The sequence below is a fragment of the Equus caballus genome, chromosome 25 (assembly GCF_041296265.1).
Source record: "Equus caballus isolate H_3958 breed thoroughbred chromosome 25, TB-T2T, whole genome shotgun sequence".
Taxonomy (NCBI): domain Eukaryota; kingdom Metazoa; phylum Chordata; class Mammalia; order Perissodactyla; family Equidae; genus Equus; species Equus caballus.
In genome coordinates this window covers 44,047,659-44,062,813 of record NC_091708.1, presented here as the reverse complement: position 1 = coordinate 44,062,813, position 15,155 = coordinate 44,047,659, and the positions used below count along the sequence as shown (strand labels likewise).

Genomic DNA, 15,155 nt, shown 5'->3' with positions numbered 1-15,155 from the left:
GGCGAGGCCAGTACCTCACAAAGCCCCACAGGGCTAACTCCTGCTGCTCCCCTGGGCTGAGGCAAAGCAGAGCCCCAGACCCCACACACAGCCTCCCCAGGGCCCTGGGGGCAGGTACCTGGGCTGGCACTCTCTCCCAGCGCAGAACTCCTGGACGGGCTCCGGACGGGTCAGCGCGTCACAGTAGCTGTCATCCACCTCGATGCCATCATAGCGGACGCACATGGCATAGGTCGACATGACCCCTGGGTTCAGGACAGAGGAAGGGCCCATGAGCCACATGCGAGCACCTTGAAGACCGGCAGGCAGGCTGTGTGACCATGGGCAGGTCACCCAACCTATCAGAGCCCAGCTTCCTGGTTTACATCAGGGATGATGACAGGAACCAGCTCACAGAATTGTGGGCAGAGCTCAGGGAGGACAGATCGGAGGCTCTGAACTGTCTCCCTGCCCGTGTCCCATGGTCCAACCTCCTCTCGGTGCACCTTTAACCCCCCACCCCACCCGCACCCCATCCAGCCCAGGTTGGGCACACAGTTCACAAACCCTGGGCTTTGAATAAACTCAAATTGGCCCTTACAGAGGCACAGAGGCAAACACAGCTAGGTGTCACTAATTTTCACTCATTCAACAACTACCTGTCTATGGGGTTGGGTGGATGGATGGATGGTGGATGGATGGCTGGGTAGATGGATGGTGGATGGTGGATGGATGGATGGATGGATGGATGGGTGGATGGATGGATGGTGGATGGTGGATGGATGAATGGGTGGGTAGATGAATGGTGGATGGTGGATGGATGGATGGATGGATGGGTGGATGGATGGATGGTGGATGGTGGATGGATGAATGGGTGGATGGGTGGATGGTGGATGGATGGGTGGGTGGATGGGCAGATAGGTGGATAGGTGGGTGGGTAGATGAATGGATGGATGAGTGGGTGGGTGAAAGGGTGGATGGGTGGATAGGGGTGGGAAGTCTAATCTTTCCAGCCCTTTCCTGCCTCCCTAGATGTTATATGAGATCTTCAGACCCTCTCTGCCCTCCTGTGGCATGCCCCAGTCCTTTTCAAATGACCTCTTAAACTTTCTTTAATCATTATTTCGTGTGCTTCCCTTTCTCGCTCCCTAGTCCTCTATAAATCCCATCAGGGGACGTATATAAAGGGACAGCCCTTGCCTAGCATTGTTAATTCCTTGAGCCCACCTCCACCTTTGACTTTTCTTGTCTTCCTCCCCCTGCACCCCTGTGCCTGGCACTGAGCTGACACACAGGCCAAAGTTGCTAAACAGTGGGTGGGTCCCTGCCAAGGAGCCAGGATGACTCAGGGAGAGCTGTCAGCCTTGGTGAAGGCCCGGGCGGGGTTAGGGTTTGTTGTTGTTACTGTTGTGTGTATGCGCATGTGAGAGAGAGGGACCCAGCCTTCCAGAATGATGCAGATAATGGAACCCTCCTTGCGAGGGCTGCCGATCCCCAGGAGAAACTCAATTTCCCCCTAGTGAAGAGCCCCAGCCACCTCGCTCTCCCTCCCCAGTGGCGCATGTCTGAAAGCGGGCGGCTCCTGCCTCTCCAAGCCCCAGCCCTGGATGGAACGAAACAGCCTGGGAAGCAGCCCACACGGGGATTTTTCCTTTTTTCCGTAAAGGACCAGCCAGGCTGCAATCACTGGGTCCTCTCTGCCAGCTCCGGGCTGTGTAGTCTTCAGCCCTCTCTGAGGGGGAGGCTGGCTTCCTGGCCAGCTCTGCTGGGAATGTTCCAGGCCTCAGAGACACGAGCTCTGGGGCCCAGGGCGGTCCAGGGTCGGGGACTTGCAGACCCTCGCCGAGTGCCTGATTGCCCACGCGCTCCTCGTCACTGAGTGGGAACACAACAGGTCCTGATCAGAGAGCCTGGACTTCACTCTCAGCTCAGTTTCGGCCTGCTGGGGCGACGTGAATGTTGTCAGACCCCCCAGGCCTCAGCTTGCTCATCGCCTGAACGGGAGCCTCCTGGAGATGCTGGGGAGTCAAAATGCCGAGTCTCCGGACACCGTCTTGAGGGAGTCAGTCTTGAGCACAGTGCTTTTCAAAGCTTCTCAGACAGGGAGCCTTTCCCTTAAGGGAAAGGGAGCAGGGAGCCCCGCACATGAGACAGATGGGATCTGCTCGCTCCTGCGCGGGAGGGTGAGGCTCGGGGGCCCCTGGCTCCACTCCCCTCCCTTCTGTGCCCTGGAGGTGCGGAGGAATCGTTTCAAATCATTGCTGGAGACAAGCTGAGAGTCCAAACCAATTCACCTGCATTTCTACAGCTCCACAGAGTGTCTTCAAGGAACAGAAAGAAGACCCCTGCTCTGGCTGGAGCTGGAGGTCCTGAGATTGCCACATCATTTAACAGCCTCCACAGGAGTCCCTGGCAAGCCATGGGCAGGGAGGCGGCCCTGCTGTGTGCCGATGACCCGTTGGACGTTTGCACAGACACCACGTGCCACAGAAGGTTTGTATCCCCCACCACCACCCCGGACTGGCCTTGGTGCCCCGTAAAGTTGGATTTTGAGAGTAGCCAGCCAGTGGTGAGCATCAGAGGTGAGCACAGGGTGTGCAAAAGGTGGTGGCAGGGAACCATTCTGCAGGGGTCCGACTCTGCCATTTCTACCCAGTGCCACTTGGGCCCAGCTTGGTGCTTCTGTGGTGACAGGGAACTCGCTCTCCCTCAGGGCCTCTCATTCCATCCCTGGACAGCCTCGTCTGAAGGAGTGCTCTGCCTTTTAGCAGGGCCAAAGTCTGACTTTCTTACTTCCTTCCTTCTTTCTTCCTCCTTTGCACCTTGGGCCACACAGGACAGCTCCAGCCCACCCTGTGCCTGGCCACTCTCGTGGTGTCAAGACATGGTACTGGGTCCTCCCCAGGGACCGTCTTCCACCCTGGGCCAGGCATCAGGCCCCTCAGCACCGACACTGCCTCATGCTGGAGGTGTCTCAAGCAACATCACCTCCCCACGCAGCGATGTGTCAGAGAGGAGAGGAAGATGCTCCCAGCCACATGTTCTGTGGCAATCCCAGCACACAGGGAGTCCTGGATCACTTTGGGACTCTCGATTCAGAACAGGTCACTGCCTGCTGAGACAGGCTCTGGCAAAGCAGACTCCCCAACAGCCCACACCGCGCTCAGCCCCTGCGGGCCCAGCCCTGTGAGGTGGCTCACACGGTTCACCCCCGAGAGCAATGGCTCAGCCGCCCCTGGGCACCATGCAGGCCTCAGCCTGTGTTACGCGGTGGCAGCCGCCACTGTAGCAACAGCGCCCATCTGTTGAGCTCTGGCCCTGACAGCTAATTTCTCATTTCATGCCCACCCCCATGACCACCTGCAGATAGGTGCACGTCCCATTTCACAGGTAGAAAACTGACGCTTGGAGAGACCAAGCAGCTTGCCAAAGGCACATGGTGTGGTCGACCAGAGAGTGCATCTTCAGTGCTCACCACACACCCCACAAAGCTTGCCTTGTGCCCTCCAAGGGGGCAAATTCAGAGTGTCCCATACCCTGCTCAGGGGAGCTCTTGTAGCAGGAGGAGGGGCCCCAGATTCCTGCCCGAGAGGGAGAGCAGTGTGAGCAGAACATAAGAACCGGGGGTCCCTTCAGAGCTGGCAGGACCACCTCCCTCTCCTCCCTTGGGCCCCTCTTCTGAGATGCCAACCAGACCTCTTGCTGCCCAGGGTCCAGTCGGTGGCTTGCCTCATGCTCCTCACTGGTCAGACGCTTTGGATGCTTCCAGTTGCGTGTGGGGTGGGGGTGGGGGTGGCCAGGGCAGAATGGGGAGCATCCTCCATCGGAGTGGTACCTCCCAGTACATCCAAACCAAAACACGAGGTCCCAAGTACAGACGAGGCCACCCTCAGGGTCTCCCTACAACATTTGCCCCTGGGTCCTGGTGCTGGGTCTGACATCTGAGCTGGTAGCGGCCCCCAGGGGCGGGAACCAGAGCTGGCAGCAGAAGGAGACCCAGCCAGTGTCTCAGTTCAGTGGTGGCCGGCCATGCGGACAGACAGACGTGGGTTCAAATCCTAGCTCAACCCTGACTGAGCACATGTGTCTGTCTGTCAGGCACGACCAAGGGGTCTCTGCTCCACTTCCTCCTCCTCCCCTGACCAGGTCCTAGAATCTGACGGTTCCCTCCGTCTCAGACCGTGTGCGTCGACTTCCCCTGCCTATGTTTGCTGTAAACACAAGTCAAGTCCTCCCCACCTGAGACTTCCTACTTTTAACTGAAAGGATATTTGCTCTGCGAGACATGACACAAATAGCAACAGATGAGGGGACGTTTGGGGGCCTGCAGAACACCCAGGAGGCTGGACTTTACATGGTCCAGCACGTCGTGAACACAAGGACCTCGACTAGCAGTCAGGAAGCACCAGCCAGGCCCCTGGAGGCAGAGTCAGCAGACGCTGCCCGTTGGCAGCCCGTGAGTGGTACCTGTGGTGCAGGTGGCGCTGCAGGGCTCGTGGGACGAGAGCTTCCACCGGTACATGTCTGCCGGACTCACACCTTGCTTGCGCGCCTTGGGCCTGGTCCTGAAAGCGAGCAGCAGAGAAGCAGGTCAGAAGCTTGGGCGCTCACCGCGGGGCGTGTTTTCGGCAGAGGGCGTGTCCTGTCGACGGAGGACGGGGTGCTTCCTGTCACAGCACACCTGTCCCAGGGCCAGCTGAAGCCCCCCCATTGGGGTCAGAGTGCCCACTGCCTGCAGTGGACAGAAGGGGAGGGGGCCCAGGAAGGCACGTGTTGGGAGGGAGCAGACATCTGCATTTTTCCCACCTCCACAACTTAGTCTGCATGCGGCACTGCAGCTGCCGAAGCTCCTTCTGGGGGGCAGGACAGTGAAGAATTTGGGGCTCACCAACATGGTCATTGCTCCCTCCACACACACAGGCTTCCCCGTGTTACCTTCTAGCATAGGCAGGTGGGCTCCTTCTCTCTGCCCCAGCCCTCCTCGGGAAGGGACCTCAGAAGGCACTTAGGGGCTGGGAACATGCCCGAGTTCCCTCCTGCTGCCTCCCTCAGCTGGGATTCAGATTGAATGGGGACACTCGCCATTCAGCCTCCAATTATCAAAACAGAAAGCTTCGCTGCAGACGGGGGCGTGGCTGCGTCCCCTCCAGACGCTCTGCCCAGGGCTGCGAGGGCTGCTGTGCAAGGGGAAAGGCATGCCGGGCCCCCGCCAGCGGCCGGCCAGGATTCTTGGCCGGAACCCGGGCAGCCAAAGCCAAGTATTGTTAGGACTGCTTGCTTCCCTGAACCAGTTGGTGCACCGGGGCCCGGCCTCCAGAGCCGGTGTGCAGGCTGGTTTGACTCAGCGGGGAGGAGGGAGGTGGCACAGGCCTCTGCTCCGGGAGGCAGGCTGTTCGAATGTGGCCCCCAGAGCCGGGGCAGCGGGCGAGCTGCGATGCCCCAGCTGACGGCATCTCTTTCGGGCCTTGACCACCCCCTTCCTCGGTCGCCCGGCTCCGCCTCCCTCCGGGCCTGGGGGTGCTGGCTGCAGACCCCTGGAGCTCACCCTCCCCCAGGGCTTAACTTTGGGCACAGCCACAGGTCCTTTCCTTGGGACCTTCCGTCCCCTCGTGGCCAACCTTAGATGAGGGCTGCGGGGCGCACGTTCTCAAAGGCTTTCCAGCCGATTCTGTGACGGAGACATTGGTTTGGATTCAAGAGGGAGTTTTCGGTTTGTGAGCTCGTGCGCCACGTGGGATTTCACCAGTGGGCGAGAACCGTCCTCGTGTTGACGGTGGCGTGGATGTTGTCCATCACGCTCTGAGAACCAGGAAATAACCGACCCATGGACTTGAAGCAATGAATTTACCGCCGTGACTACATAAACCCAGGGAGGGAGAGCGGGGGACGGGGGACAAAGAAGGAGGCCGGGCGGGTGGTGAGTTGGCAGCTGGTTTCACAGCTATTCAAAGCCTGCTGGGACCCCTCATGTGGTGGCTTCACAACCAGGAGCCCGCCCTGGATTTTCACAAGCTTTGGGGTGTGGAAGGAGAAGGTCTCCCCGCTCCTTAAAAATGAGAGAGAACTTTAACATGGGCCCCAAGACGCTGCCATCTCAAACTACGGCCCCGCAGAGACCTGGGTAAGCACCAGCTCCCGTGAGCAGGGCCTCAGGGGAGGAGGACAGATCCCGAAGGCTCGACTGGAAAACACAGAGCTCTGCTGATTGGGGCGCCACCCCTCCTTTCAACAGCTCTAAATTCCCCCCAAGAACAAAAAGAGATGAAAAGATCCAACCCGTTCCCACCCCCACCACCCCCCCCCATGGAGAAGCTGCACCATCTTTATCTAATTACACACTCCTCGCGCCAGCAGGCAGCGTGACTCACTCCTGACTCCAGGGAGAGCAGGCCCCGTTCAAAATAACCCTTCAGATTTTCAGCACAAAAGGTATTTCTGGAGGGGCTGCCTACACATCAGTCTGAGCACCAGCCCATATCGCGCACAGCATATGCGACGCTTGAAAAAACGCTGCCTATATTTGCACAACAATGCAACGCCTAACAGGTTCTGTTCTTAGAAGTAGCGCGGGAGAAAAACACCCAGGAAATCGCTGCACCACCAGCCCTTCACCCGCCTCCATCTGCAAGGAAGATAGAGCCCCTCTCAGCCAAGAGAGACAGAACTGCCAGACTGCTGACGGCTGGTGACAGCCACCAGGCACCAGGATGCCAAATCAAGTGTCACTGGGGCCCTCCACCCAGCGGCCTAGTGAGCGCAGGCTGACACAATCCTCTGCCGGCCGGCCGGCCAGGGAGGCTCTGCAATGACTGTGTTTGTTTATAAATGGGCCAGAAAGCCTCTTTGCTTTCCTTCCCCTCCGGGCTGGGAGAGGGACCCTCCGTCTCTGTGCCTCAGACGTTCCCGACATCGGCGTCTGGTGACGGGGCCTCCCTTGATTGTTTGAGTCTGTTCCGAGAAGATGAAAATAACCTTTCCTTTCTGGGCTGCCCCTTTGATTTCGCCGTCTCTCCAGCAGACATGACTTCCTGTGTTTGGACAGCTCACCGCGGGGACGGGCTATTTCGGCCCGGTGGCTTCCCCCGCGGCCTCCCCCAGCCCTTTATCGCAAAAGACCACCTTTGGTCTCTGCTTGGCAGCCTCCTTTGATGGCAGCCTGGTGGGGGAGCCGCCCCCTCTCCTCAAGTGGGGACTTCCGGAGTGTTGACAATCAATTGTATTGATTCCTGCTTCCCCGACAGGTGCTGGAAGCCCAGAAGGCCTATGGGGCAGAGCTGCTGGGCTACAATTAGACTGGGATGGGGCAGGAGAGACTCTTCAAAACATGGCTTAAGGACCCAAAAGCTTGTGCCAACTGGCCTGGGAATCCTTGAATACCTGAGCTGGGGGCCCTGAGGCCCTCCAACAAGCCCCCCACTTAGGGATGAGGAAACCGAGGCCCAGAGAGGGTCCCGGTGGGCAGAGTTGGGATGGTGACCCAGGTCTCCCCAGCCTCCCTCCTGCGCTTTCCACTGCACCACACAGCCGCTGGCATTTTCCATGGCTTAAGCCAAGTTAAACAGCAGGGCCTCTGTGCCACCCTGATAAATCTGTTCAGAGAGGGACTCTGAGCCTCAGAGAGCTGGCCTTCTTCACCACCTGGGTCGTGGGCCCTGGAAGAGTCCCTCCCCAACTCTGGAGGTCAGTGTCTTACTGACAGTTTCCGTGTACAGAGTCCTCACTAGGTGCTTCACGTACGGGATAGAACTGAATCCTCCGGACAGACCTGGGGCAATGAGAGTCCAGGCGGAAGATGCAGAAACCAGGCTGGGAGACTGAAGTAACCGGCCTGGGCCCCACAGACAAGTGCTGGCTGATTCTGAACGCTGGCCCTTTGCCCCTGAACTCTCGTCTCAGATTCAGTACTTGTACCCCAAAGCAAAGCCTGTCACCCCTCCCGCTGCTGGGTCCCACGCTCCCTGGCGGCCCCACTCCCTACAAGGTTTTGGGCCCCGGGGTCGGGGTGAACAGATGGCCCTGGTCGGCCCTGTAGGAGGAAGGGCAGCCACAGCAGCTCCAGAGCTCTCACTCTCTCCACCTTTGCAAAGAATTCCACCCAGAGACCATTGGAAACGCCCCAGCTGAGCCCCACAAGCCCTAAGGCCCAGGGACGCTCACGTGAGCTGGGGCATCAGAAAACAGCTTTAGCAAAGGGGGAGTCACCCTCCTATGGGCCTCGCGGCTCTGGCGGGCAGCTTCACTGCACTCGTCCCCTGGGGAAGGGTGAGAGGGTCGCCCCAACCTCGTCACCACGTCCCCTAAGAGTGACCCCAAAGTCTTCCCTCAACCTAGGCTCCCGAGCTCCCGAGGACCCCACCTCTGCATCCTCGGCCCTGGCTGGGGTTCCGTTTAGGTTTGTTGTCTAAAGCCGAGGGTTTGTGTGGGTCCCCAAAAACAAGACGAAACAAACCCCCAAGGGCCCCTTCCTGCCTCCAGTGCCCGCTCACCACCAGTGGCTGCAGAGCCTGGTCCCGTCATTCCAGTCAGCCTCACTGCCCAGGGAGCTTCTGGGGAACAGCACAGGGACCCTTCAGGGTGGGCATCCTCAGCCCAGGGGGCTTGTCACCGGGAATTGGGGCTGGAGGCTCCTGGCCTCAGGGCCCTCCGGGGTCGCCATGACTGCCCAGGCATCACCAGCTATTATTGTCCCCAGTTATTATTGTCCTGGTGTCCCCAGGGGTGGCTGTCCAGGTGTCCCCAGAGGTGACTGTCCAGATGTCTCCAGCTAGGACTGCCCAGGTGTCCCTAGCTGTGACTGCCCAGGTGTCCCCAGCTGTGACTGCCTAGCTGTCCCCAAGTGTGACTGCCCAGGTGTCCCCATGTGTGTCCTTGGTTCTGGGGGCCTGGCCCAGGCAGACCATCACACACCCATCTCAGAGGCAGCTCCAGTCCCCACAGATGGCCTTGTGCCTGATTCCAGGGTCTGGCCCCCAGCTAAGGAACCCACTGGCCCCTTCCCCAGTCTCACGCCTGGCCTAGGATGAAGGTTTGTACTGAGTCACCCCACATTCGGGGAACGGCCTGGAGTGTCCACCTCGTGTTCGTGGCCATGTGTGCAATGACTGTCCAGATTAAGAACCCAGGGACCCCACACCCTCAGGCTCTCCAAGCCCGAGTCCGTCAGTTTCCCTCTCTCAGCCCTAATAATCATCCCTGACACTACAGGTGGCTTGACAAGTCAACGTTTCTAAGCACATGGGATGCTCAGCCCTGCGCTGGGCTCATGCCGGGCACCTCCTCCTCCCCTGCGCCTGGGTCAGACCCACACACGGGCTCTGGCACCCAGGGGCCTAACCTTCAGGAAGGATACACTAAAACCCAGGCCTCTGCTTAGACCCATGGGGCAGGGACAGGAGCCCCTGGGCTGGGGTGGATCCCTCTCACTCCCCCTGGCCCTTCCGGTCAGACTCCCATAGCAAGGCCTCACCTACCGGACCCTGCCCCAGCGGCCCCCGGACAGGGCAGGGGAAGCGCGTCCTACCTGGCCTTGTGAGTCCTGTTCCCGGCCGTGGTGGGGAGGCTGGCACTGATGTTGGGAAAGGGGGCCTCAGAGGAGGTGTTGGCCACTCTGTCACTGCTCAGCTCCAGGTACGACCCGTTGAGCAGGTAAGCGCCGGCTCCCTCGTTCTCCTCATAGTCGACATAGAAGGTCTCGGCGGGAGAGCTCCTCGGGGCGCCCTGCGCGAAGATGCTGTTGACAGTCTCGTTGAGGGCGAGCTCCTTGGAGTCGGAGCCTGTACCCAGGAGCTGGCCAGAGATGGCGTTGGCCGAGAGGAGCTCCTGGGAGGCGAAACGGACATCAGCCTCATGGTCATCCTGGTCCCCCGCGAGGGCTGTCCCAGTGGCGTTGCCATCTGCAAGGAAGACAGGTGGCTCAACGTCAAGCGGTCCCTCGAGTGGGGGGCAAGGGCTGCCCTGGGGTGGGGGGGCCCGGACCAGTGGGGCTGAAGCAAAGAGCTGACCCAGGAAGCTCCCAGAGGCAGGTTTCTGCCCAATGGAAGGACACGGATCATCAAGGGGAGGCGTGCAAGCTGGCCTGGACAATCTCTTATGGGGCAGTCTGCTTGACCTCTGCAGTGCATTGAATAGGGTCCCCCTAAAATTGTCCCTTCTGAACCTCAGAATGTAAGCTTATTTGAAAATAGGGTCCTCAACGATGTAATTAGTAAAGGGTCTTAAGATGAGCTCATCTTGGATTAGGGTGGGCCCTACGTCCTTTAAAGAAGAGGAGGGACACACAGACACAGAGGAGAGGCCATGTGAGGACGGAGCAGAGAATGAAGTGATGCTGCCGTAAGCCAAGGAGCGCCTGGAGCCACCAGGAGCTGGGAGATGCAGGAAGGACCCTCCCCTGGAGCCTCTGGAGGGAGTGTGGCCCTGTGACACCTTGATCTTGGACTTCCGGCTTCCAGAACAGGAGAGAACACATTTCTCTTATTCTAACCCCCTCGGTTTGTGGTCCTTTGTTATGGCAGCCCCAGGAAGCAAATATAACCTCCAACATGTCTTCTACTTGGAGATTCGGCGAGTCTTAGAAACGTGCCCTCAAGTGTGTGAGCGGATTCCTCCCAAGTCTGCCCTACTCTCTGCCCCTCAGCAGGAGCGATGGTGCAAACCCACCCCTATGAAGCACTCACAGCCCGGAGCGCGTGGTCTCGGGGCCCCGACTCTGGGTTCACTGCCTACAGCTCCAGCCACAGCTCCTGCCTCTTGCCCTGGAACGTGCCCCACCAGGCTGTCCCTCACTTGTCCTCTCTTCCCCCCACCCCTCTCCCACGGCCTCGCCAGCTAACCCTCACTCATTCCCGAGCCCTCAGGGCAGGGCTTACCCTCCCTGAGAACTCCAGGTCCTCCCCGTGCCCCCTCGGCTGCCCGTTAGTCCCTCCCTGTGCCTCTGCTATGCCTCATATGCTGTCTGCCTGTCTGTCCATCTCCATCGAATGGGCAAGGGCATGAGCTCTGGGATCACACTGTCCTCCAGCTCACCCATGGGGGACTACGTGACGTGGGCAGGTCCCCCCCTCTCTAAGCCTCAGTCTCTCCATCTGTCAAATGGGGATAACGGTGTCCACCCCAGAAAGGATGTAAAAGAAGACGTGTGTGAGGGGCCTGCCCCAGGACACCTGCGCGTAGCCGGCGCCTCCACGAAGCTCTTCTGCAGGCTGCGGGGACGGAGGACGCTTTACCCAAGGCCCCTCTCCCTGGGAAGCCCCGGCCCCACCCCGCCCCTCCTCCTGGTTACCTCGGAAGCCCTTGCCCCTGGGGGGCCCCTCGCAGGCCCCGCCGCTGGCCTGCTCGCACACCTCGTTGGTCTCCTGGCCCTTGGGCAGACCCAGCTCCATCCCTGGGCCCAGGTGGCCGAAGAGCCGGTTGTCCAGGCCCAGCCGCTCCGAGGAGGCCTGGCCGTAGAGGGAGCCATTGTGCTGCAGGAAGCCCACCAGGTCAGCCCCGTCCAGCTCCTGGCTCTCGGTGCTCTCCGGGGCAGGCTCAGAGAAGCTGTAGTAGAGGGGCTGGGGGCGGTGGGCGTGTGGCGGCTGCAGCAGCGTGTACTCGAAGGTGATGGAGGGGCTTTTGCCATTCTGGTTCCACACCTGGGGAGGAGAAGAAGTGGGAGCCTGCCCCTTCCTCACTCCAGCCCCGTCCCCATTAGCCCAGAACGGCTGCTGAGACCCATCACCCACAAGCCCCTTTACAACCAAAGCACTCTGGTCCCCGTGCAGGTAGGAGCCTTCCCTGCTGTGGCTCACAGCTGAGTCCCTCCTGGGCACTCACCCTTGATGGAAGAAGGCTGCCTCGCCAAGGCGACCCTCCACCCCAGGGGCAGCCCGCATCTAAAGACTGGCCAACAGGGGCACACCCATGGCGGAGGCAGAGGGAGTGGTCCCCCCGGGGTCCAGGGAGTAGTGGGTGCACTGTGTGTAGAGAATGTTTTAAAAGTAATAAAACCAATTACAATCCAACCTGCATTGTACCACCACCACGTGCCAGGAATCCCAAGTTATAATGGCGTACCACCCCCGCCGCCTTCCCTCCAGAGCCCCCACTGCCAGGAAAGCGGCCCCTGGGGGCCATCCGGCTGCAGAGCTGGCTCTGGGACGGGCTGAGGCCTCTGCTGAGGCTGCATTGCAGCCCAACTTCTGCCCCTGTGAGGCCTGCTTCCCCCTCCCCAGGAGAGGTCTCAGGGTCTCCCCCAGGGACTCCAGCCGAAGTCACCGATGTCAGGAGAAGTCCTAGGAAGTGGACTCTCAAATGGGAGCTTGGAGCAGGATCATTCACCAGCAGGAGCCAGGGGAGCCCACCCTGGCAGTACGTAGAGCTCTGAGACCCCACAAGTGGCAAACTGGGATGGGCGACCCACAGAAGAACATGCGCCACCCACAGAAGAACATGCGCCAGTGGATGCCGTGTCTCAAGTGTTGGGGAGTTGGCTGGCAGCAGAGTGGGCACTGAGAATGGTAAGGGACTGTGGAGTCCTGTGTGGCGGAGAATGACAGTGAGAGGCTGAGGGAGACATCACCACCTCCTGTCCATTCTAAGGCCAAGCCAGAGGACCTCCTGGTATTACACAAGGACACTCTCGTGTCCTCTGGCCAGGTGGCCGAAAAAGTAGAAAGGTGCCAGAGAACTCGAGGAGGCCGGCTTCCCCATCCTGCCAGGAGCCCGACAAGAGAGGGCCTGAGACACAGGGCACAGGGGTCTGAGCCAATGTGCCGGAAAAATTTGAACTCTCAGATTCCCCCGAATCTTCTGGGCCTGAAAATTGGCTCCTCCCTGTTAAAGCACTTGGCCCCACCTGAGGATGGCACAGAGACTCCTGGCTTCAAGGCCCCTCAGGCCTCCCCCAGGACTTGCCCCACCTCGTCTCCCGGCCTCTCGACTGAAAGCTCGGGTTAAGTCCCATCCTCACCCAGTCATGGGGCCCTGGGGCTGCTCAGGGGTGAAGGGACAACGCACTGACGGACCTGAAGGACAAGCCCATGGGAATTGGCCAAGCCCGGGAGAGTGCCTGTGGGCCTGGAGGCGAGGGTCAGAGGGCAGGATCACAGACAGCAAAGGACGAACCTGGATGAGGAAGAGGTTCTCCGTGTGGGAGCTCTCTCTCATGACCAGGCACACACAGGAGAACTCTGGGAGAAAGTGCTAACACACCACTAGGATGCCTCTTGGAAACTTGGAGAAACTGAGGGCCAACACTCAGTGAAAGACAAATGCTAGCACTGCTAGCAGATGAGGAAAAGGGATGAGAAGTCTGGAAGATCCACCAGGAAACTCATTTCTGCAGAAGGACTCTGTTCCCCAGAGTGAAAAGAAATGTGACGGGAAGAGGCACGAACATCACTTAAAGGGACTGTGTGGGGAGTCCTCACAGGCCAGGGCTGATGGCAGGAGATGCTATTTCACAACCAGACTCCCCACAATAATCAGAACAAGGTGGGCACAAGTATTATAATAAGCAAGAAGGTTGTCCTGGTAGCCGGGAGGCCTGAGCCACAGAGACTTTTGGCCATGGTTGATTAGAACAAAGGACTCTCAGGGGACAAGTAGATCAGCCGAGAAAAGGTGCTTCTCAGTCTGTAAGATCAAAAGATATCAAGGCTGGGTGATCAGGAAGCGGAGAGCAGCTGTCCCGTGAAAGTCACAATCCCTACCCAATTTCGGGCCAGTTTCCAGACCCAGAATCCACTGAGAGACAGACCAGCCAGGTCCCGGGAACAGGGATCCACAACCAGTTTATATGGTAACGATTCTCCCAGTTCTTCCCCAAAGAGCCCACAGCCATTTACTTGGTTAACTGTTCACCAGAGAAATGGGTAGACGCTCTGGAACCAGGGTGGTCATTGTCAGCCAGGGACCCACAGCATCGTTATTGCCCCTCTGTTACTGTGAGAGCGTGTAGGGGACAAGTAATGGCCCGAGGACAGCCCCAGTCTGTCTCACAGTATGTCCACCGGAGGCCAGGCTCACTCAGTGCCCAAGAGCATAATAGGCAGGTGGCAGAAGCCTCATGTTGGCCCCTTGACCTGGGGAGAGGAGCTACCATAGCGGGGAGAGATGAGTAGATTCCTCTGAAAGAGTGAATCAGAAACACTACTGCGTCCTGGGAGAACACACAGAGACAGGTGCCACTCTCAAAGACCCAAAGGATGCAGTGGTAGTGATCTCATCCTCCATTCGATTCAACAGTCGAATCAACTGTTCTGTTGAAAGAGTTGTTTCAACAGAAGCAAGACAGACCCAGAAGGATGACAGTGAACCACTACAGACTCAGCTGAGCAGGAACTCTGCTCTGCGACGGATGCGGTCTTTCCTAGAACACACCAACATGGCCTCAGGTTGATCACATGTGGCCACGGATCCCGCAAATACGTTCTTTTCCACACCAATGGGGAAGGAGGAGCAGAAGCAGTTTTCATTCACGTGGGATGGACAACAACACACATTTACAGTTTGGACCCAGGGCTGTGCCAACTCTCCCACTGCCCATGATCGTACAGTCCAAAGGAGTCTGGACCATTCTACAGAACAGTACACTGCTCCTCCGTATTGGTGACATCATGTTAGCAGACCAGACGAGCGGGGAGTGGCATGGAGGCCTTGGTAAAGCATACACATTCCAGAGGATCAGAGATTAACTCCTGTGAAGGTTCAGCGCCACTCCACGTCAGAGAAAATTTCAGGGTCCGGCAGTCTAGGGTATACCAGGGTCTCCCTTTGAAAGTAAAGGGCAAATTATTGCATCTCATGCCCTCCATCATGAAGAAGAATTTCGAACACAGCATATCCCACATCCAGGAATGTGGATCCAATCCATATTCTGGGTAACATGAAAAGCTGCCAGCTCTGCGTGGGGTCCTGGGGAGAAAGGGCTCTTTGGCAGGTCCAGGCTGAGGTGAAAGCAGCCTGCCGCTGGAGCCGTGAACCTGGCCAACCCTACAGTAATAGAGACATCTGTGGTGGGGAAAGGTGTCGTGTGGAGTTTCTGGCAAGCCTTGATAGGAACATGATAAGGTAAACCCCTAGGGTTCTGGAGCAAGGTCATGTCACCTGCAACAAATAAATACACATTATTTGAGAAAGAGCTCTGGCATGCCGCCAGACCCTACCAGAGGTAGAACCCTCTGACCACAGGACATCAA

The 15,155-nt window shown here is 58.7% G+C and overlaps 1 protein-coding gene across 3 annotated transcripts in view; it reads right to left on the bottom strand.

The window, feature by feature from the left end:
• ADAMTSL2 (ADAMTS like 2) overlaps positions 1 to 15,155 on the bottom strand; it is a 38,185-nt gene that overhangs the window by 7,783 nt on the left and 15,247 nt on the right. For all 3 annotated transcript variants that reach the window (XR_011432725.1, XM_005605917.4, XM_070252004.1), the window contains exons 10-13: positions 11,261 to 11,609; positions 9,500 to 9,872; positions 4,447 to 4,544; positions 119 to 245 (exon numbers count right to left, since the gene is read on the bottom strand). Coding sequence is in view for 2 of the 3 variants with exons in the window: in XM_005605917.4 (XP_005605974.3) it covers positions 119 to 245; positions 4,447 to 4,544; positions 9,500 to 9,872; positions 11,261 to 11,609 (947 nt within the window). In the remaining variant the exon portion in view is untranslated. The remainder of the gene's footprint in view (positions 1 to 118; positions 246 to 4,446; positions 4,545 to 9,499; positions 9,873 to 11,260; positions 11,610 to 15,155) is intronic.